This window comes from Syzygium oleosum, unplaced genomic scaffold (genome assembly GCF_021117445.2).
Source record: "Syzygium oleosum isolate NSW1041296 unplaced genomic scaffold, Sole_v2.1 Sole_v2.03, whole genome shotgun sequence".
NCBI classification, from domain to species: Eukaryota; Viridiplantae; Streptophyta; class Magnoliopsida; order Myrtales; family Myrtaceae; genus Syzygium; species Syzygium oleosum.
This window is the reverse complement of record NW_026607487.1, coordinates 9,962,563-9,985,036: the sequence shown is the minus strand read 5'-3', so window position 1 is coordinate 9,985,036 and position 22,474 is coordinate 9,962,563. Positions and strand designations below refer to the sequence as shown.

Sequence of the window (22,474 nt, the reverse complement as noted above, 5' to 3'; positions counted from 1 at the left end):
ACCTAAGCACAAATAAGAGAAAAAAATCATTTACAAGTTTTAATGAATGCATCTGGTTTAACTATAACTTTATATTTGCCATTACATTATAGTCCGTGTATTTTTACTGCTTAACTTTCATTTTATTCGGTGAATCTAATAGTGCAATAATATGCCATCATTGCACGATTTTCTAAAAGACATTATCAAAAAAAAAAATTAAATATGACAAAGTCAAGTACATTAAAAAATTCCAAACATTCATTATTATCATGCAATTTCAAGAGAAAATGCCCTCTAAAACATTATTACATGGAATGTTATCTTTACCTTGATCACAGGGATTGATTAGTTGTTAATAAGCGGAAGAAAAAAAGTACGTAACATTCTTAAATCGATAGGGGAACCCCATCAAAGATAAAGATAGGGGTTGTCAGAAGCCAAAAGACAGAGTAGAAAAAGCGCTAACTTATTTTGATTGATCTTCTTCTAAACCTCGCATCATCGATCCTTTACTAACAACTTAAGATAAAAAAAGACATGAGATGGAATTCAATTTAATGTTGCGATGGACACTTGAGTACGTACTTGACATCACTGATACACAAAGGAGAAAAAATCGGCAGCGATCGATCTACATTTGGTTCTTGCCACCTAAGATCGAGAAGAGGTTGGTATAAGATCGATGAACACGCAAGAAGCCCACGTGCCACTTTGCCAGGACACGTGGAGCAGCACCCGCGAATCCTTCCCTCGGCCTCAGTAACATAACATCCCCCCCGCCTGAATTAAAGGGGCTCGATCGGACCCGTTCGACAGCACACACTCGTTCGTGATATCAGTGAGCAGAAGAGTCGTCGCCGTCGCCGTCGCAGACGAAAAGCCAGAAGCAAAGGAAGCATGAATCCGGCGTTCGCATACACGGTGGTGTACGTCAAGGACGTAGCCAAGTCGGTGGCTTTCTACGCCAGAGCCTTCGGCTACAACGTCCGCCGCATCGACGAGTCTCACCGGTCAGTGATTCGTTCTTAGATGATTTCATGAATTAGGACATGGTGGGGTGATTCTGACGACGGCATTTTCCGTATGTTCTTTCGCTCGAATTTGATGTAGGTGGGGGGAGCTAGAGAGCGGGCAGACCACGATCGCGTTCACGCCGCTGCACCAGCACGAGACCGATGACCTGACCGGGGCGGTCCGCACTCCCGAGTCCGGCCGAGGTCGGGTCCCGGTCGAGGTTTGCTTCGCGTACAGAGACGTCGATGCCGCGTACAAGGTTTCGATTGCTACTCATTTGATTTTTAGGATCAATTCATTATCAATCTCAGGAACGAGAAGGTTGCATGCTATACACTTTGTAATTTTGAGTGTGAGAGTATTGTGATTAGTTTAATCGAATGAGATCATCCAGCTTAATGAACATATGTGAATCCTTAAACGTGAAAGTCTCCTTCTAAACATTTGCAATCAGTGCATGTTCCGAACCGAAAAGTTTCTGTGACTATTGAGAATATCATAATTTCCGAGGTCGAATTAAACGATTTTTTTCTTACCCTTTGTATCCTTGAATGTGTATGCTCGCCGGACGAACAGAGGGCGGTGGAGAGCGGCGCGGTGCCGGTGAGCGAGCCGGAGGAGAAGGAATGGGGGCAGAAAGTCGGGTACGTCCGCGACCTCGATGGGATCGTCATCAGGATGGGGAGCTACGTTCAAGCACCAAAACAAGACTGAACTGCTTCCAATGGCATCCGCTCCATCGCGCTTGTCATCTCCTTTTCTACGTGTTTTTGTATGTTCCTACATTCGAGTTTCTGGAGAAAAATAAAGATGCCAAAGGCTGATTTTTCATAGTTAGTCGTTCATGTCACGGATAAGGGGGCACGGGATGCGCGTAGATGTAGCTGCGCTATTGGCCTCCAGTGAGTGATTAACGAGTATGGGCCTCGTTAGGTCGTTTGGTCAAATTTGATCGTACTATGAAGGTGTTTACGATGTGAAGGATAGAATTAGACCAGTCAAATGAAGATCGGGTTTGGATCGGTTATAAATATCCATTAATCCGTTTATGACCCATATATTCGTAGTGCAAATTTCTCGATCTATATCCGACTCTACTCATATTGCTGAAATATTTTCATATTTAATCCAATCTAAGAAAACTCATACTCAAATCGAGGTAAGAGTGCTGAGTGAATGAGTGGAATGAGAGCGAGAGAGAATGAGGAGAGAATCATAAGTTGTAAATCCATTTATAATTTATTTATGATTTCTTTAACACTCATGTGATGTTTAAACGTATTTACACATATACTAAATATAATTAATTCATATAACAACTCACTATATTTTGTAGGGGTTAAGAAATGGGTCTATGACCCATTTTGACAAATCTAGATAGAATCATGCATGCATTTGTATATCAAGCTCGCGTCGTTACTAGACGGTAGACATTGAACTAGTGCTCAAGCAAGGAGGAAGAGCATGAGCAGTGTCAACCTAATTTTAAAGGATAACGACACAAATGGTCCCCGAACTTTTAATTTGTTCAATGTAGTCCTTGATCTTTAGCCTAATATTCAATGTGGTCTCTAATGCTGCGAATGACAACCATTATGTTTCAGAAATCAATTTCTGTTTCTAGAGGAGTTTCTGAGCAAAAAAATACGTTTGATAACGACACAAAATTTCTGTTCTAGAAATAGAAATTTGTTTGATAACGGCACAAAATTTCTTCCTCTCAAGTGGCCGGTGAGTGGACGGCATGGGGAGGCGGCGGTGGGAAAAGGGCTGCCGGCGACAGGAGACGGTGGCCGGTGGTTGGCGGGCGGCGACCCACGGTGGCCGGCGATGGGAGGTGGGCAGCAGCTGGAGGAGGGCGGCCGGAGGCGGGAGCGGTGGCCGGTGGCCGGCGGTGGGAGGTGGGCGACGGCCAAAGGCGGGCGGCGGCAGGAGGAGGGAGGTCGGTGGCGGGAGACGGTGGCCAGCAGTGGGAGGTGGGTGGCAAAGGGAGGAGGACGGCCGGCGGCGGAAGACGGTAGCCGGTGGACGGCAGGCGGCGGTGGGAGGTGGGCGGCGGTCGTCGGCGGGTGGCAGCGGGCGGCAGTCGCCGGCAAGTGGGTGGCGGATGGGCGACCGACTAGTAGAGAGGATGAGCGATGAGAAGAATTTTAACTTCTCATTTCTGTTCCAGAAATAGAGAAGCAAAAAATTTAACTTCTGATTTCTGTTTCAAATCTATTTCTAGAATAAATTTTTGTTCCAGAAATAGAAATTAAAATTGCGTTACCAAATGGATTTCTGTTCCAAACCTATTTCTGGAACAGAAATAAAGAAACAGAATAATTATCATTCACAGCCTAAATTTTTAATTTGTTCAATATAGTATTTGGTCTTTTGGTACATGTTCCATGTAATCCTACATCGAACATTTTCATATAGTTCATGGATTAAATTGAACATGTACAAAAAGTTTAAAGACGGCATTGAACAAATTAAAAGTTTAAAGACCACATTATATATTGGGTTAAAGTTCATAAATCATATCAAACAAATTAATAATTTATGAATCACATTACACATTAAGATCAAAATTCGAGAACTACTCGTGTCATTTTTCCCAATTTTAACCATCGACGTCAAAATTAAGTTCCTTATCAAGGGGTGTGCAAAAGGGGAAAGGCTTTGTTGATTGTTTTGATTTTGAGCTGAAAATTCACGAGATTAGGTCGCTCTCTGCGCTGCACGGTGCTTGATCATGCCTACTTTATCTAGGGGGGAAAAAGTTTTTTCCATCAGTGATGATGATCATCATGTTCGGGACCCCACGTTTCCTTGATCGGGGAGACCGGGAATGATGCGATTAGCAGGAATTATACCGCCATGATGTAGGCACTGTCGTCGCTGGGATTCGTCGAATTAAATGCTAATCATTGAGCCGAAACAAGCAGCAATCATTCGACATTTGAATTCTGGGGGGGGAGATGTTGTCTTGGTTCATTGATGCGTGCCGAACTGTAAGTCATTTCCCATTCCATTCACCTTGTTGACTAGCTGTTCATCCTCTCGTTTTTCACGTCTCTCTCTATAGCAAAAACCTCTTGCTGACCAGCAACGGCACGGTGACAAATGTGATAAGAGTAAACCCCAAGGACTAGTAAATATCCTTGGACACGTAATGCATAGACTATTGTCGAGGGAAAATTATGAAAAAGAATAGGTCAATTCAGTTATAAATCTTTGTATTGTGCTAATTTAGTACGAAATATTTTGACGATTTGTCAATATAGTCATGATCTTTTTAATTGTGCCAATTTAGTCCTGCACATTTTGATAATTTACCAATAGAATCTTAAATATTTTGACGATTTGCCAATATAATCCTTACGGCAAAATATCCAAATAATAGTTTTAGGACTAATTAGCAACTCTTCAAGAGGTTTAAGACTAAATTGACACGATTGAAGGTTTATAACTAAATTAGTAAAATTGAAAGGTTTAAGACTAAATTGGCCGTCATATAATAAGTTGAGGGCTTTTTGAACGATAATCTCATATTGTTGACATGAAAAGGAGACAGGTAAAGTGTATAGGATCCAAGCGGGCTTAAACTTCATAAAGAAAAGGTCAGACTCGCGCGCACTAGTTCTCCTTTGGAGTTTTGACCTTAGACCTTTTACATGATGGGTCTCCTCTCGAGTTTCGAGTTCCGATCACTAATCATTTTTTGGACATGACATGTAGCGCATGATGGTTTTGTCACACGGAAGCTAGAAAGAACCAAATGGCACAACATGCTAGTTTTCAAAGAGGGGGGTTTTTTTCTTTTTACCGAGGATGTTGTTATGGAGGGAATGGCAGCACCATGCGTTGTGTCGTTCATGATGTTTGGTGTGCGGCAGGAGGGAAGAGAGGATGGTCACGCGGTCATCATTCGGTTAAAATCGCGGACCGAACACGACAAAGCCCCGACGAGAGCACTCATGAGGAAAATAATAGGAAAGTACCAGGCGAGACGCATATGATGGAAGTCATGATTAACGGAGAAATCATGAGGGGGGAAGAAGTCAACGCGCAATGAAGTGAAAGTCCCCGATTCAATTATACCTCTCTTTAAGCTTTTCATCTTGCCCATTAACTAGAAAAAGCATAGGATTCCTGTCGCTTTTAACAGACATCCACACAAAAAAAAATTCAAGTTCGGCCATGATTACTGTGACACTTTGGTACATGTCAGATAGATGTGTGCATGCTCGTGCCTGGTTCGAGATATATATTAGGACTAAGTGTCAGTGAAAGAGAACTTAATCTGTTTCCCTTGCGAAAATGTGCCGGGTCGCTCTTAAAATGAGGAGGCAGCAGGTACAGGCAGTACCGGTACTTGCTCATCTTCTCATTGCATGCCTCCTCCTCTGGGCATTCTCTCCACGTTCACCCACCGTCCAGGCTCGAGCAGTTGAATCAGGCAAGTCATTGCGCCTCGCTTTCGCGGGCTTATTATTTCATGCTACACTTGGGGAAATGCTCTTGATCTTGTTCGTGTTACGTCAAACGTTTGGAGAAGGGAAATGCTCTTTGATTGAATTATACATTGTTGTTATCTTCCTTTGAAAATGATATTGGCGAGACCCTCACCACATTATGCCTACAGTTCATCCAAAGGCAAGACCATCCTCGGTAGAGACTGCACATTTGTACCCTGGAAACATGGGACCTACGTTGGTGAGTGCATGAACGTCCTTTGAAACTTCATTGGCCCATACCTGACGCACCCCAACAGTTTTCGCTGCCTTTGGGGCCTCTATTCTGTTATGTGTTTCATTTCTCTGACTCCTAACAAACAGGGCAAAGAAAGGAAGATAAGAAAAACTCCGTCTGGACCCAATCCCACGGGAAACCGTCAGCCCCCGACAAAACACTGAAGCTATCGATGCACTTGTGCGGCACATGAGGATCCGAACTACAGCCGCAACTTAATATGGATCGAGTAGAGGGGAGTTTGGTATAGTAGGTAGGTTAGGAGATCAGTACGGTCAGCCTAATGTTCTTGTACAGAAGTTGGATTAGATTGAACATTCATGTTCACATGATCTGCAAGCAATTATATTAGCCATCAGACTGCACTGTTAGTTGAGCCTAGAAGCATGGAAGCCCCAAAAGATCTTTTGCTTTTCTGAACATCCATTTTTAGTTTAAATCGTTGTTTGTGAAAGTGAGAGTTTCCTTGTGCATGCTCATCACAATGGCAGCTTATCATTGACCTCGGAAATAGTCAACAGGGTTCCCAAAAGAATGAGTACTTGGCACATATGGTTCTGCAACTCGCTCTCGGTAGAAAGTGCTGCACCGCAAGCATCTAGTTGGCGACCTCTTGTTTTTCATTAACAGTAAAGACTAGAAAACTCACATACAAAAGGAATGGATATGTCAATGTATACATGCAATACAACAGCACAACACCATTCGAATGCATCATGGGATATGAGAGTCGGGGAGTCAAGCAAGTAACTAACTTTCGTCGATGGCATTAATTCGCGAGATGAATGTGCAGGTGCCAGTACAAAAAAAATGGCTATAATTTAGCTAAATACAACTCCCACAGATATACAAGGACTCGCTGTAGACTACAAAAATATATTGAACAGGACAAATCATAAGGCGCGTTTCCGCTTTGACCTTTTGCTTCTCCTCCGCTGATTAAGCTCCGGTGTCGGTTTGTTGCGACTAGAAGCATATGCTCCCTCCAATATCTCTTCCCCCTGCAAGAAACTCTGAATTAGCTCCTATATCTACATAATAAACCATAGAGCAGAAAGTGCATTTGCAAAGTGCGCTCCTCCATGAACAGATTCATATCTGGGGCCTCTAATTTGCATTTTGGCCCCAGCTAAATTTTTTATGAAAGTTCTCCAATCAGCAATTTGTTCAATCAAGCGCCTCGAATGACATAGATTACCTTGTCTGGAGAATCTTCATCTGAACCATCTTCATCAGAATCTGGTACAGTTGCCCCATCGATGTCTTCTGCCGGTAGTGCCTTGCTTAACTTTTTCTTCTTTCCTTCTTCCTTCAATTGCCTAAACCTGCCAATCGCAATTCCTTTCCAGTGAGACGTCTTTGAAATTAGGCGGTAAAGCTAGTTCCACACAATAATGACCTTTCTCCTTGCCGCGCTGGTTGAGCAGCTGACCGGTTCGCACGCCCAGCTGTAATGATGCCACTTGCATTTTCACTCACAACAGGTTTTGCCCCTCCTAATTTGCGTAACCACACTTGTTGTGCCGTACTCAGGACATTGTTTGTAAACCTAAAACCAGTAATGCATTCCGCACAGCTCAATAAATAGAATAACTCAAAGGAAAGGAAGTGCAACTGAAAAAAATCCTTTTCTTTTTCTTTTTTGGAAACTTAAAGAGAACAAGAACTATGACAGGGACATGCAAACACAAAGTATTTCTGGGAAAAATGTCCATGTAACAAAAAATGCAATATTTAGGGGATGCCACTTAGCAAACTAAAACCTCAAGAAACTTGTTCTCTGCATGTAATCAATATGATTGGTAGAAAAACACTCGAAAGGCCAAAAGAAAAAAAGAGAAACAAGCATCCAAATCTCAAACAAATTGCATCAAGTATATCAGTTGGCAAGAAACCAACCAGTAAATTGACAATCCTGATGGGACGGACAAGGAGAAGTAACCAATCATCAGAGGAAGAAATTTGAAAACAAGTAGTGTGTTCTTTTGAGCTGGATCATCCGTCTGCAAAGAAAAAGTTGATAAGATTCCAATTGCTTAGGAAGTAAATAATTTAGAGAGAAGCAAGAAGAGACTCATTTTTTTACCTGAGGAGGTTTCATAATCTCCATCGACACATACTGAGAAACAACAAGAAGGACAGGTAAAACTAAGTATGCCGCAGTGTCATGCCAGCCCAATGGAGGATGACCATCCTGCATGTAAATTTTATCGTCAAATTCCTTATATGCACAAGACAATTCTGTCAAGATAATTTTGGTATCTTGATTCTGAGTAATTCCACGTTAAAGAATGCTATAAGAGGAGATGCTTCATCTTGGGCTCCTACTAAAGTGAAAGAGTAGCATGGCATACAACTTAACTTGCATCTCAGCAAAGACAACTGAATCATGGTGGCTACTGTTGACAGTGGCTTGCCTAGTTAAAATATGGTAGACAAATTTACACCAGCATAACTAGTATAGAGTGTCAATATGTAGAGAAAGTGTATATATGACTAATGACTTTGCTATATAGCGATCTATCTATATCTCTAATAAAGGAATGGCTAGTAAACATAGAATAGGTGAAGCTCATAAAATTCTGGTTACCACAAACGGGAAGAGCCAAGAAATGCCAGATCCACTTTGTCGAGCAGCAATTGTAGTAGGTCCACCCAAAGAAGGGATCCAAAAGAAACCTTCTGTCAATAATCCCTAGAATTCAAATCATGAAAGTATCACAAAAAAAAACTTGTGAATGATAAAAACGGTTATTACTGACATCTGATTGGATCTGTACAATAATTGACAGTAATATAGAAAGGTTCCCTTATGCGGTTACCTCATTTGCCACGTTAGAGAGAGCTTGATATAGACCTATCCAGACAGGTATGGTTGCTAGTGTTGGGAAGCATCCTGTAGATATAAAAGAAATGTAGAGGAATATATGTAATAACTGTGTCAAATAGATTTCTAAAATTAAGGAGCAAGGATGATGATACTAGTGACTATCAATGGAAGAAAGAAGAGGAACAAGAAACCTACTTTGAAATGAACATATCAGTATTCTACACAATAGAAACAGCGAAATGAACATTTTCTGACAACTGTTTATATTTGAACAAAGCAAAACACTGAAACCTGTACTTCCCAACATGAAAAGTGCTTTGCTTATCATTCATCAATTCTTAGGGGAAAGAAGTAAGAACAAGCAGTATTGCTGGACAACCAGAATTATGTAATTGCTAAAGCCAACATGATATCTTTGGTATACATAAAATGGCAACTTTTTTCAGCATGTGCCTTGCAAGACTAGGTAGATTTGAATATTACAGTTCCCAATGTTGACATAGACACACCACCATAACATATGACATGTGGATAGGGTGTGCAAATCACTTAATTGATCTGAAAGGGGAGAAAAGTTTCCCTGTCATTCCATACCTGCCAAAGGATTGACCCCAGCCTGCTTATATAGTCGTGATGTCTCAAGTTGTATTCTTTCCTTAGGAGAACAACAATAAAATAAATAAATAAGGAACCCACAAGGGAAACTCTAATTAAATAAAGCCAAAAAGAATGTGCCTCACCTGATTTCCTGCATATCTTTGCTGGATAGCTTTGATTTTAGGTTGGAGATTTTGCATGGCCAAAGTAGATTCCACCTGCATGTACACAAATAAACCAAAGATGCAACTATCGTTTCTAGAAAGACTTCATGAAAAAAATCTTTGACAACAATGTCGACAAGACTCCTTTTCCTCACTAAGCACAGAATCTGTTATTTCCAAAAGTCGGTCCTAAATATTTAATTAACAGTTACAAAAGGAAGAAAAAATGTTATACTTGATTATAGTCCATTCATATTGGATGTCTAATTTCGGTTAATTGGGGAAATATGAGATCTCGGAGATCCGACATAGAGAATCCAAATTGACAGCAGGACTTTACCTGCCGCTTTGTCAAAGGAAGCGTGGCAACCTTTACAATTACGGTGAGCAATATAATTGCGAAGCCGTATGCATAGGGGACATGCACCGTGCTGAGTCCATCCTTCAACACCTGACGAAAAAAATGAGAGAAATGAGTTCATCCCTGCCTGGTTTTCTAAGTGGCCATGCCCAAAAAGACCAAAAGTATCCTATTTTCCGTGAGATATGATCAATCTTATACACATTTTCCAGAGATATCACTGCTTCTACACTTACTACTAGAGCATTCCAAAACATATTTCAGTTTACTAACAGCAAAAGCTTGCGAAGTAGTGACTATCGGGTACTGCAATGAATATACTTCCTCTCGTGACTATGAAGCTGTTCGCATCCATATCGAATCATTCCATGTTAAAATAGTTACTGTAGAGCACACAATATGTGGCTCATTTCCGCAACACCTCGAGTTTGCTAAACATTCAAAGTGACTCGGAAAAACTTTCTAAATTCAGCATCCTTCCAACATGTTATCTCGTAGCTACGAAATTGAACGCATCAAATTGAAGACGCCCGATCAAATCATCCCAACTCTGCAGGTCGAATTCTCCTCAATCCAACAAGCACGCCATGAGTATTACCTTAAGAACGAGTTCCATGCCGTCGGATATGAATCCGAACCAGCCCCCGCTCTTCTGCGCCGCCACATCCGTCGATCCAGAAGCAGCCGGATCCGCCGCGACCGCAGCGTCGGCGAGCGTGTAGAGCAAGCTCTCGGCCCGGCCGATCACGGAACTCAAATCGAGCGGCGAAGAAGAGTCGAAGGAGTGAACGGGGGGAGGGATCTCATGGAAGCTGAATCTCACTCTCGTGGCGGCGAGCCTGCGGAGATGAGGAGGCGCGCGGAGGAAGCCGTGGCGAGGGGTGGACGGGAGGGGGGTGCCTATGAACTGCGGGGATGAGATTAGGGTTCTCGCCATGGGGAATCGGAGGTGGGAGAGTTGGGAATTCAGCTTCTCATGTGGAGAGAGAGAGAGAGAGAGAGAGAGAGGTCCGTGTGTGGAGATGATGCCGACGATGTGTTTAGCATTCCTTCTGCGTATTTTCTGGTATTATCCGTTGCTTTTCCGGGAAAATGGAATCGGGCCATCAAGCGGATGCGGGAAAGTGCTGTTCGCGTTTTCGGCCAATCGATGAGCTCCGCGCGTCGCGCACAGGGATCTTCCCCCAGGGGCTCCCTGGTAAATTCCCGCACCCTTATTGAGTCAATTTGTTGCGGCTTAAGATAAGTATTTCTCGCTTTTAGATATTTGGAAAACCATAAAAAAAAAAAAGAGTGGGAAATTCTAAGGTATGACGGACTTGAAGAATCTTAATGAGGTCTTACGTTTCGACCAAAAAAAAAAAGAAAAAAGAGTTCTTACGTGATGAGAAATAAGATATGATGTTGCTGGCATCTTTACAAGATTTTTTTGAACACTTTATGGATTCACTGCTACATTGGTGTACTGCGATATTTTTTAAGAGGTCGCAAGTAAAAGTTACGAGAAGATAATCTAGCACAGAATACATCGCTGTGTTTGGTTATCCAAGGTAGAGACGAACGAAGAGAGTCTAGAGCTAGCGGTGCGATGAGGTCTAAATCGAGGTCCAATGTTTGGAATCATTGATGTTGTTTGTGTGGTAGGATAGGCCACTACAGGAGAGATTGTTCGAAGTACAAGGGTAGATGAGTTAAAAGTGAAGTCTGTAGGTGATGGTAATATTGTTATCACAGTAGACAATAATTCTAGTGATGCCAATATTGTGTTAACAGTCACCACAAGTTCATTAGGTAATGATTAGGTGCTTGACTCTGAATGTTTTTATCACGTAACTTCTCATAGATATTGATTTACTACATATCAGTACATGGAGGGTGATAAGGTGTTTATGGGAAACAGTGCTGCTTGTAAAGTGGTAGGGATCGGAAGAATTCAAATTAAGATGCACGAAGGAGTGGTGAGAATGTTGCCATATGTAAGGCATTTACCGGAGCTAAGAAAGAACCTTATCTCACTGAGTGCTTGTGATGGGTTCACATACTAGATTTTCTCTCTGAAGGTAGAGTTTTAAAGTTCTTTCGAGGTGTACTTACTTATGCGAGGGAAGATAGACTACGAGTTATATCTCCTCCAAGGAAAGATAGTGATTAACTTGTCTACTAGACTCTCTAAGATTTAAGGTCAGACACGATATGGTTGTGGCACATGAGACTTGGACATGTGAGCAAGAGAGATGATTGTTTTGAGTCATAGGGGTCTATTAAGAGGCCATTGAATTGAGAAGCTGAACTTTTGTAAACATTGCAACATGTGTAATTAGCGGAGAGTGAAGTTAAGTACGACAGTTCACCAGACCTTAGAGATTGTAGGCTGAGTACACTTGGACTTATGGGGACTCTCTCAAGTTCCGTCAAAAGGTGGTGCCATGTATGTGTTATCTTTTATTGATGGCATTTCAAGGATAGTTTGGATTTGTCTTCTTAAGCACAAGAGCGATGTGCTTGGTTGGTTCAAGTCTTGGAAGGCAAAGATTGAAAAGCAGATATGAAGGAAGATCATGTGCTTGAGAACTGATAAAAGGTTGGAATTCCATTTTGATTAGCTTGGTCAGTTTTACACAGAGGAAGGCATAGTGAAATATCGCACTGTTGCCAGCACACCACAAATAAACGAAATTACATAACTGATGAACATAATTATATTGAAGAGAGCATGCTTTTACTCTCCAATGCTGAATTAGACCAATATTTCCGGGCTCAAGCAATGAATACCGCTTGTTTGTTAGTGAATAGATTGCCATCACCAGCAATGGATTGGAAAACTCTTGAGGAAATGTAGTGATAAGATAAGTCTGTTGATTGTACCAAACAGAGAGTGTTCGATTACCCTGCTTATGCTTGATGGAGCGCTGGAGCAGGGAGTAAGGAAGCACATATTCAGAGGCTATGCACATCGGGTGAAAGGTTACAAGCTATGGTGCACTAAAGAAGATTCGCTTAGTTTTATGTTCGGCAGAGAGATTACCTTTGACTAATGAATCTTTAAGATGAGTCTAGAGATGTTCAAAGTGCAATAGATGTGACAGCGTCTGCAAAGTCTTTAGATTTCATAGCAGCTGACAACTACTCCAAGTTACAATTGATGAAGCTTCAAGGTGGTCAATAGAGGTGAATGAGATTGAGCAATAGTCGTATGCATATATTACAATAGATAATTTGGGTGCAATAGAGACAGCTTTGGGTATAAAGATGCAGAGAGAGACCGTTGGAATGTTGCGAGTGACTTAAGAGAGTTACGTCAGGAAACCGTCGAGGCATTTCAACATGCAATTAAGCAATTCTGTAAGTACACTGCTTATTGCATATTATAAATTGGGGAGAGGAACAGCATTGGTGCCAAAATTTGTGTACGGAGGCCACTTTGGTGCCAAAACTTTCATTTGGATCACTTAAGTGCCAAAAGTTTACGCCGGCGATCACTTAAGTGCCAAATCGGAGAAAAAACGATCACTTAAGTGCCAACGGCGAGAAATTCCGATCAAATTTAATACGTGGCTTTTATATTTAAATTTTAATGACACATGGCATTTCCATGTGTATAATTCAATTTTTGAAATATTTTTTTTTTCTGATTTTCTTCTTTCTTTTCTTTTTTTTTCTTTTCTTTATTCTTATTTCCGATGGCCAGCGTTCGGCCACCGGCCACCGGCCATGGCCGACCTCGCCGGGCATCGCCTTCCTCCGGGCGAGGCAGCCGTGGCCTCGGCGAGGGCTGGCCTCGCCGGATCTGGCGAGGCGAGCCCTCGCCGGGGCTCGCCCTGCCCAGGCGAGGGTCGAGGTCACCTGGGCGGGCGAGCCCGGCGAGGGCTCGCCTCGCTGGCGAGGGCGGCCTCGCCGGATCTGGGCGAGGCGAGCCCTCGCCGGGGCTCGCCCGCCCGGGCAACCTCGACCCTCGCCCGGGCGGGGGCGAGCCCCGGCGAGGGCTCGCCTCGCCCAGTGCGGCAAGGCCGGCCCTCGCCGAGGCCACGGCGGCCTCGCCGGGCCTCGCCCGGAGGAAGGCGAGGCCAGGCGAGGCCGGCCATGGCCGGTGGCCGGACACCGGCCATCGAAAATAAGAAGAAAGAAACGAAAAAAAAAAGAAAAGAAGGGAAAAAAAAAGAAAAGAAATGCCACATCAGCCTCCGGCGAGCCACATCGGCCTCCGGCGAGCCACATCAGCTTAAGAAATTAATAAAAAAATGCCACGTCGGATTTCCAGCGAAGTGGCACTTAAGTGATCGTTTTTCATAACTTTTAGCACTTAAGTGATCCGATTGAAAGTTTTGGCACCAAAGTGGCCTCCGTACACAAGTTTTGGCACCAATGCTGTTCTTCCCCCTTATAAATTGTCTAATCCGATTTTATAATATGATGCCGTGAAGTGGATTCTCTCGATTTTATAGGGGACGAGAGAGTCGGATATGTTTCGGAGGATGTAATTCAAGTAGTGCGGTGGTAACTAGGTTTGTGAACCCGAGTCACGCAGGGAACTTGAACGATTATACCTTTGCTTCTGTTAGCTGTGCTGTGATTTAGAAGATGTTGAGAGACATGGTGATTGAGAAAGGAGCTGAAGAGACGGTGTGGTTTAATGACTTGATTAGTGATATTGCCATAAGACATTCGGTTGATATGGTGTTTGATAGAAGTGAGAGATATCAACGAAGAATCAAGTTCATTAGTGACCGAAATTTCTGCATTAGATATAACATGTCAGGAAAGGATGTGATCATGAAGAAGTTTCTTACGGCGGAGAATCCTACGTATATTTGGAAAGTTCATTCCTCTCAACAAGTCTGAGCTTAGCTTGTTCTTAATAAACATCTATGATGGCTAAGCGCCATTTCGCCGTTGGGAGCTGTGATGGATAATGAGCATTATGACTTGGCTCAAAGGCGAGCCAAGATGGAGATTATTGAGAGTAACTCTCTAGTTTGAGCAGGTCCCTAATTTAGGTAAGTTTCCTAAAAATCCGGCGATGTATTACAACAGAATTTGTGGAGACTTTTTTTTGGCATATTAATGGATGTAAATAGATTTTTCGGAAGATGAAAACATACTGTGGGCTTAGTGAGAAAAACTAGAGGTAAATCTGTAGCTCAGCGTTAGCTCAGGGTTTTCCGATCACCTTCGACTTTTTGGATTAATAGTCTTCTTGAAGATTGAACTCTGGTTGCGGTTAAACATGGTATCAGCGGAAACTGGCAGTCTGTCAAATTGATCTCACCAGCAGCAATAGGGCCAGCTGTACAAGGTAGAGGAATCTTGATTGTGCTTGCATTTTAAGATAGTGATGCGTTTTCATATTTACATGATCAAAATCGAAATCCTCTCAATTGTGTTCAGTATGCATCCAAAACCTTCGGTTCTCTAATTTCTTCTGATGGACAGGACCCAACCATCAGCAAGACTCACAAGAGCTGTTCAAACTGACTCAGGACAAGGGGGAGAAGAAAAAGGAAATCCCCTGTGCTGCATGACTTCACGCGTGGCGACGAATAGCGGGACAGAAGCTCATTGGATCAGTCTTCTCACAGCCATGACAGAGCATGGCATATCGGTAGGATCATTCACATGCACACTCAGGTTCCTCCCTCCTGTGGAAATAACCAATGGTTATGGCTACTTCTCCTGTTTTCAAGTTCCAGACTGCATAAAACATGGATGAGTAACCTCAGTTCCTCCTGCCTTCTACAATCAATCATTTAGTAGTTGTTACTTGCGCATTTCATGTGATGCTTCTTTTATAGAGTCAAACCGTCGAAAAATTCATGCTCAAATCCAAGGCCTTGGAGTCCCAGTCCCAGGAGAGCAGTAAAATATAGATTCCAAAACTTCTCTTGGAGGAGATGCAACATGCCTGTAAAAAGTTAGAGAGAAGGGATTACGAGCGCGAGATGTAAACAAATATCTAGGCAAACTATCATACCTGTATTTTCTGTATGTCCCTCTGCTGCGACCAATTTTAAGCCCATGTCCACATCATTATGATTGGCACTGTCTTTGAATAGAGCGCGTTGATGTTTCATTCTGAGCATGTCACGTTGTCTTCCTGCTGCTGACTTTCCAAACAAGCCAGCCCTCTCGGTATCTCCTCTAGTCCATCCGAATGACGCATCATATGTGTCAGGTTCCAAGTTGCAGTGTGATGTGCTGACCCCAAGTTCTTTTTCTTGACCAATGGAATCTTGACGTGATCCAAACGGAGAAAAACAGTGTTCCCTATGTTCACGATGTTGGGAAGCCTCAAAACTCTGCGTTTCACTCTTTAGACCATCCATGGGGAGCAATTGATCAACACTTCCATTATTACTGTTCTGGTCTAGTCTAACACACACAGCATCATGTGGACGTTGATGCTCGATACTGTCATCGTCCAGTATCATCAAGGCATCAATGCTATGTTGTGTACATACCATAGATTGATTTGTTGAGGATGGAGTTCTGCTACAAGATTCAGAGTGTGAATCCGTAAAACCAGTTGAGTGGGTAAGGAGTTTATCAATTTCTGCTTCAGATGTCGAGCTTGAAGAGTAGTTTTTCTGACTTTCTTGCTCGTTTTTACAAATATCAGTGAGGCCTTTCAATGGAGAATTCTCTGCATCTGATCTTTCAGGACACAATACACCTGCATTACTCTGTCCATTGCGCCTGAACTTTGGGGGAAGAGGAACAGCTGGAACCCGTTTACTCTTATAACCACCACCAGCACTTGTTGCATTCTGCAAATTTAGCCCATCAACAACCTCTAGGATTTCTGCGGAATTGAATTTGCTATCAAGACTAGGAAGAACCATTTTGTGATCTAACTGTGCCTTTCCATCAGTCATCATTGGGAATCTTCTCTCTTCTGAGAGTACTATCATTTTGACATCGTATTCAGTCGTGTCCTGACTGTATACTGTCTCAGTATCTGCATTGCACATGGTATCCAAGTCGACCAGGCAACTGGCTCTGGAAATACTGCAATCAGACTTGTAATCTGGGTGACTCTTCATGGGGAAATTCACGGACCCCGCACGTTGAGATGGAGCTCTTCTCCTTTTTGTGTGGCCAAGGTGCTTTCGCTCAGAAATTTGGTGCTCGGTCCCTGATTTTCTTTCACTGCTTATTGTGGGCCTCATAAATCGTGGTAGTTTAAATAGAGGAGCTGCTCTCACATCTTTGGCTTTGTGCTTGGTGTTGCCAAAATCAAACTCAGGCTCTTCAGTAATCGAGTGATCATTTGCATAGGAAAGCGATGTCCCTATTAGATTTTCTAGCTTTCTTTTTAACTCTTTAATCTCTCTGCTTGCTCTTTGACGCTCATCTTCAATCTTTACCATAGTTTCCTGCAGGGTTTGCATTGCAGCTTCCTTACGTGTGCTTTCCTGTTTTGCGGCAGTTGACATTGGTAGTTAGATAAAGAGAGAGGTTTCTGAAGTCAGGAGATATTAGTTGCCACAGAAGCACTATGGATATTGGAACAGGAGAAACAGTTGCATCCATCTTAGAATCAAATTACAAGGCAATATTTGAATGTTGTCTCTACGTGTCAAACTGACGATTGTTTACTCATGGTGCCAAGCAGGTAACTCGTACTGGATGCTTATATGCTGTCAATTCGCCAGAATACCTAGTAACTATATCAGGCGATACCTCTTTCTCCGTTTGTTTAATTTCAGACTGCTAGAGCTCCGATGTTGGATACATGCCTGCATAACTTTTCCCTTTTTCTACATGCAAGATCTCCATTAGCAGCACATCCTGATCATCTGCCAAGTATTCTGGTATTTTTTCTTCGTCTACATTTTGCTGCTACTTTTTCAGTGAGATCTATGACACTCTTCAAATCCTTGTTTTCGTATTATCCTACATCTTTCATGACAGAAATCAATGGAAGCAAGGCCCCAGCAATTGACCATCTTTTTTTCCTCCTTTAACTTAAAAACTTCCAGAATGAAAAGAGTCAGGATCGTCTTTACTTACTATTGGGTCTTCGGTTCCCAGGTGGATGCTTCTCACTCTTTTTCCGAAACCTAGTGTACATATTGTCTCACAGAGGTCTTCCTCTTTTGGGCTCACATGCACCAGCATCAGCGTCTTGGAATCCTCCCCTAAATGCCAAGAGACGTAGGTATGTCATGCAGCAATATCCAAATCATGACAGCAAGAGAAAAGCTATGTTGTCATGCTGCAGTTCAAGAAAGATGAGTGCATAGCTCAAAACCTTCACCGTCATCTCAAAAGAATGCATTCCTTGCACTACATCTGTTAGCAATGCTCAAAGTTGCATACTCATACACGAATCTGAGTAATTTAACTTCGAAGCAGGTATTTCTTTCCTTTTACTTATAAGCTCTATGGATGTTCATTTTCAGTAATAGCATCAATGTCTCACTGAGATTAAGTAGATTCAGAGAGAGAGATATATTACCTAATGAATCTTTTAGAACTTGCGTCAGCTTGCTATTCCTGTCAAAAGTACAAAGTTCTAAATCAGGAGCGACCGACTTTGATTCTAAGAAAGCCCACTGGATAGTCTGCTTCAGTGGAGAGATAGACGACATGATTACTATATGATTACTGTCTTGGGCAATGCACCGTAAACATAATTCCTGTTGTTGGCATCCACCAAAAACTGATTGGAGAGAAAAAAACTTTCTCAATTGTTATATATATGTGATATGATTACTTGGAAAGCTGCACTTGCTGCATTATATAATACCTCAGAAGTCTGGGATTCTGCAATGAATTTCTTAGCCTTACTTTTTCCTAGAAACTAGTTGTAATGATGATCGATATCCTAGTTTTACAGTTTCCATTGTGGAGACAGAGCACGCAATAGCACTCAAGCATACCATGCGAACAAGATAGCCTGCACTCAGGTGCGTGAAATATAGATTTGTTAGCTCCTTGTAAATTCTCATTTACCTGAAAGGAATGTGACGCTTTTTCCTCTGGAGGGCATTGATGACATCTCCAAGAGCAGAAAGTGACAAGTTTATTGCTTTTCCCTCTTGAAGTCTCTTGCCCCATGCCTTTGTTTTCAGAACACGCTCACTACCTCCAAGATCAACCAACCAAACTTTATTTGATTCACGTCGCCTCTCATGTGCATTGGAGCATGTAATTTTTATGCGAATCATACTGCAGACATATGTTAAACAATCTTAAAGCATTTCAAATACATATATTTTTCTAGCTTCACTACCAGACGGGTATATTGTATTAGTGAAGCATTCCTAGGCCTTGAAGCTGTGAAAATAAGTGAGAACTCGATTGAACACATGTTGCAAGCTCTGATTATGGGTACTTGTGCTAGCCGGCTAATGTTCAGTCCACGAAATTGCTGATATAAGTATGTACAATTCTAGACAGAGGAAGTTATTTACCAGTGTGATCTGCTTGAAGTTAAGTTAGAATTTGTATAAGCAGTTGACCTGAATCGGCAACCCAGTTTATACAACCTTAGGGCTTGGTTATAGTCGCTCACTGGTATTGCCACAAGGTTTTCAACCTCAATTCCACCGCTGGCATCCATTTGGACTGAAAGGCTGTTCATTAATAGCATTGTCTAAGTTAGCAAGAATTTGCAGATCAACAAGGGAAATTGGAAAGCAGAGAGTTTTTTCGGTGGACAAAATACTATTTAGAAGTCACAGGTTTCTGAAGATGAACGGCTAAGTACTCACCATGGTGGCCTCGCATCTGTTGGTTTTTTAGGCTGTGGGACAAGCAAATCTTTGAGATTACCCAGATAAATCTCAAGCATACTGAAAGCGAAGAGGTATGTACAGTTGCCCTCCAAAGCATGCTTAAACAATGCTTCAATACTACGAGGAACTATTCCTGGAAAATCCGGAGTACCTTCCTAAATCACAATGGCAGCACATTTTCAGTCAGAATTGCCAAGTAAATGTTATTTATGACTTCAGTAATTATACAGGAGTACAAGTAGGAACAATTTTGGCAGTCATAAACATCATAAGTGCAGTTATCAGAAGTTTTATGTACCTAATTTGAAGTATATCCTATCTTAAAGAGTCACTTAAAATGATCTTAAGCTTCAAAACTTGGCCTTGTGTACATGCGACTTTTGAATGCATTGCATGATGGCTTTAATGCCTACCAAGAATATAGTTTTCCCTAATCATGTAATAACCTCAGGATATTGTACTCACCATCGTGAAAGTTTTCCCTGTGCCTGTCTGACCATATGCAAAGATGCAGGCATTGTACCCATCCAAAGCAGATTTGATCACAGGCTCAACTTCGCTAAAAACTTCACCTGTAAAATTTCATCTATCATACTTTTGATTAGACTATACACTACTTTCTGCACTGCAAAATTTATGGTGAATTGGATGCTCTCCTCAAGATCATATATAAGAAGAGATAATCACAGATAAAGTAGATATGACTTGTAGCACCTTGTGATGAACTCGGGTGGAAAACCTTATCAAAACTATAGCTTTTGTTATTGCCACATGCAACTTTTAGGAAAACATTGCTTGAATCTGTGGCCACGACTGGCTTGGCACACCCAATATTCTCAGTCATGGTCATCGGTCTGACACGGCAAAATACACGAATGTTTCCTGCAGTAGCAATATAGAGGGAGATTCTGGGTTTACAGCAAATAGGCAATTTTTTGTCTATGCACATGTAACAAAAACATACTTCTTTCTGTTCATCTCTTTGACTGACCTTTCATGTCCAGGTACTCATTGAGAACCTGCCTTCTTTGAACATTCAACCGTTTGATGCAATCATTCAGTTCAGCAAGTTCATCTGCAGGCACAAGGAACGTGCTTCAATTCGATCAACTCTTTACAGGAAATAGCTGATAGTGGGCTCTTCCTCCCATTTAATTGTAAGATGTACCATTGATTTTCAGAATGACCATGCTCAAGTCCGTGTCATTGGTGTTATTCTCCTTTTCTGTGTCAGATATTTTCAGTCTGATCCTGTCAGACGAACGAGGGGATGGCAGGGTTCTCATGATGCCACATACAGATTTGATCCAAGTAGAAGTCAAATGCGACTTCAACCCAAGTAGGGAATGAATTGTCTCGGCAAGATTCTTGGTAGAGCTCTTCCTCTCCATCGATGTCATATTCAGTTGCCAGTAGAAGATTAGTCTTTCCTTCCTCCTGTTCGAATGCTCATGTCATACCAATAGCTGAAGCCTTGCAAAAGTTTACTTCAAAAACAATGCAAAAAGTCTCAAAAATGCTTAATCAAACTAAAAGTAGTAGTTCTCAGAAAATCTGGAGGACCATCAAATTCCTTGATACATCATTTACAGCAATAATACTGGAATGCATTCTTAAATTTTCGCTGCCATTTCAGAAGTGACAAATTATTGCGGAATGAGCACTTACAGTGAAAAGGGTGTCTTCACCTCAGCTGGAGATTAAGCAAACACCTCCTTCATGCTCATTGAAGGTCTCTCAGACACGGGCATTCGAGACCCTGAAAAGGTCGATGTCTCCAGACAAGCCCCATCCAGAAAAACCTATTCATTGTGGAATCTAAGAACTATGAATGAGTGTATATACAAATCCCAGGTGGGTAATACAATATAACCATGGAATGAGTGCAGGGAAAAAAAATGGAAAGAAGGTAGTTGAAAAGGTAATGCAAGAGATTCTGCACATTCCGATGGAAGAATTTATGTCTCCCGTCAACATTGCTAGAGAGCCATTTTTACAAGCAATCAAACTCGGGAGGAGAAAAATACAAAGGCCCTGCCAAGTGCCACCAACTTTTCTCCCTCAAATTATTTTTGATTTCTCTGAGACCCCCATGTGAAAGCATGTAGTACAAGAATAACAACAACAAATTGCATCATACATATCTTATATACAGACAGCCATTGTTTGGTTTGTGGCTTCTTGACAAGATACTTTCAGCTGCATGAGAGAGAGAGAGAGAAAGAAGGGTCCCACAAATAATAAATGGGTTTCAGTTTTCGGAATGGAGCGTTCTAACTTTGGCATTCTTTCCATACAGTGTTTATTGAGATGAAGAGTGAAATTTTAGTGCAGAGTAGAAGAATCATTGCTACAGAAAAGAAAAAAATTACTCCCGGTTGGCGTAGCGGTTGGTTCCGGTGCAGGGGGCACTTTCAGCTAAACATCCGATACGCATGGGAGCTACGAGTAGTTCCATGGTTTTCAAGATAATCGAGTCATCGCGCTTATGCCTAAGGATTATAAAAAAAAAAGAAAGAAAAAGAAGAAGAAGAGAGTTTAGAATGACAATTATGAAAGTTGACAGCTTTAGAATATTCTTCAGTCACTCCTGACAAAAGAAAATGAGAACCCCAAATTTAAAACTACATTAGAATGAAAGCTTCCCAGACATCTTTAGATACTTGCTCTTGGAGCTCACCTACCATGGAGTTTTTCAATCCTTTTCGTCATCCCTGCAAATTTTATTTTTGTTTTTTGTTTTTTTTGGGTTTTCGGAAACTCTTGCAGATAATGTTTTAATATTTTCTTGGTCCAAGGCAACGATCATGGGTGGAGTCATGTTATGTGTGCAAACTACGTTAAACATAGACCAATCGACGGGCCAAGAAAGTCCCTCTTCATCTCACGATGCTAACCCCGAAGAACGAGGACCAAACAGCTGACGATCGCATGCAGACTATGCACAGCAAGTCCAATGTCCTCTGCTTTGGTTTTTGACTTCGATTTCGTACTATGAATTGGCAAGTGGGGCTCGATCTTCTCGAGGGAAGGAGCAATATTTCTGGGCATC

General features: G+C 42.0%; 4 protein-coding genes and 1 long non-coding RNA gene across 5 annotated transcripts; 3 read left to right on the top strand and 2 right to left on the bottom strand.

The window, feature by feature from the left end:
* Positions 1–793: 793 nt before the first annotated feature.
* LOC115689844 (uncharacterized) lies at positions 794–1,975 on the top strand. The gene is made up of 3 exons (XM_030616013.2): positions 794–992; positions 1,093–1,255; positions 1,573–1,975. Exons 1-3 carry the CDS (start codon positions 880–882, stop codon positions 1,708–1,710), a joined length of 414 nt encoding a protein of 137 aa, XP_030471873.1. The 5' UTR covers positions 794–879; the 3' UTR covers positions 1,711–1,975.
* A 3,220-nt stretch (positions 1,976–5,195) lies between these two features.
* LOC115689860 (CLAVATA3/ESR (CLE)-related protein 46) lies at positions 5,196–6,212 on the top strand. Its single transcript, XM_030616033.2, has 3 exons — positions 5,196–5,440; positions 5,627–5,697; positions 5,820–6,212. The coding sequence occupies exons 1-3, from the start codon at positions 5,302–5,304 to the stop codon at positions 5,895–5,897; spliced, it is 288 nt and encodes a 95-aa protein (XP_030471893.1). The 5' UTR covers positions 5,196–5,301; the 3' UTR covers positions 5,898–6,212.
* A 268-nt stretch (positions 6,213–6,480) lies between these two features.
* Positions 6,481–10,707, bottom strand: LOC115689858 (inner membrane protein PPF-1, chloroplastic). The gene is made up of 11 exons (XM_030616032.2): positions 10,284–10,707; positions 9,665–9,775; positions 9,304–9,378; positions 9,158–9,218; positions 8,556–8,629; positions 8,324–8,428; positions 7,820–7,927; positions 7,633–7,736; positions 7,133–7,282; positions 6,932–7,058; positions 6,481–6,734 (listed from the first exon to the last, which is right to left on the bottom strand). Exons 1-11 carry the CDS (start codon positions 10,620–10,622, stop codon positions 6,627–6,629), a joined length of 1,362 nt encoding a protein of 453 aa, XP_030471892.1. The 5' UTR covers positions 10,623–10,707; the 3' UTR covers positions 6,481–6,626.
* Positions 10,708–14,972: 4,265 nt separating this feature from the next.
* On the bottom strand, positions 14,973–21,582 carry LOC115689857 (kinesin-like protein KIN-14T). The gene is given in 13 exon segments (XM_030616031.2): positions 14,973–15,627; positions 15,630–17,094; positions 17,693–17,820; positions 18,141–18,178; positions 18,638–18,853; positions 19,099–19,260; positions 19,399–19,577; positions 19,888–19,994; positions 20,137–20,304; positions 20,414–20,497; positions 20,591–20,909; positions 21,091–21,224; positions 21,475–21,582. Coding segments are annotated over 11 exon segments (2,907 nt in total). The 5' UTR covers positions 20,823–20,909; positions 21,091–21,224; positions 21,475–21,582; the 3' UTR covers positions 14,973–15,499.
* LOC130137845 (uncharacterized) lies at positions 17,057–17,851 on the top strand. The gene is made up of 3 exons (XR_008816299.1): positions 17,057–17,294; positions 17,389–17,493; positions 17,714–17,851. It is a non-coding gene; the product is annotated as an uncharacterized LOC130137845 (long non-coding RNA).
* Positions 21,583–22,474: the final 892 nt, after the last annotated feature.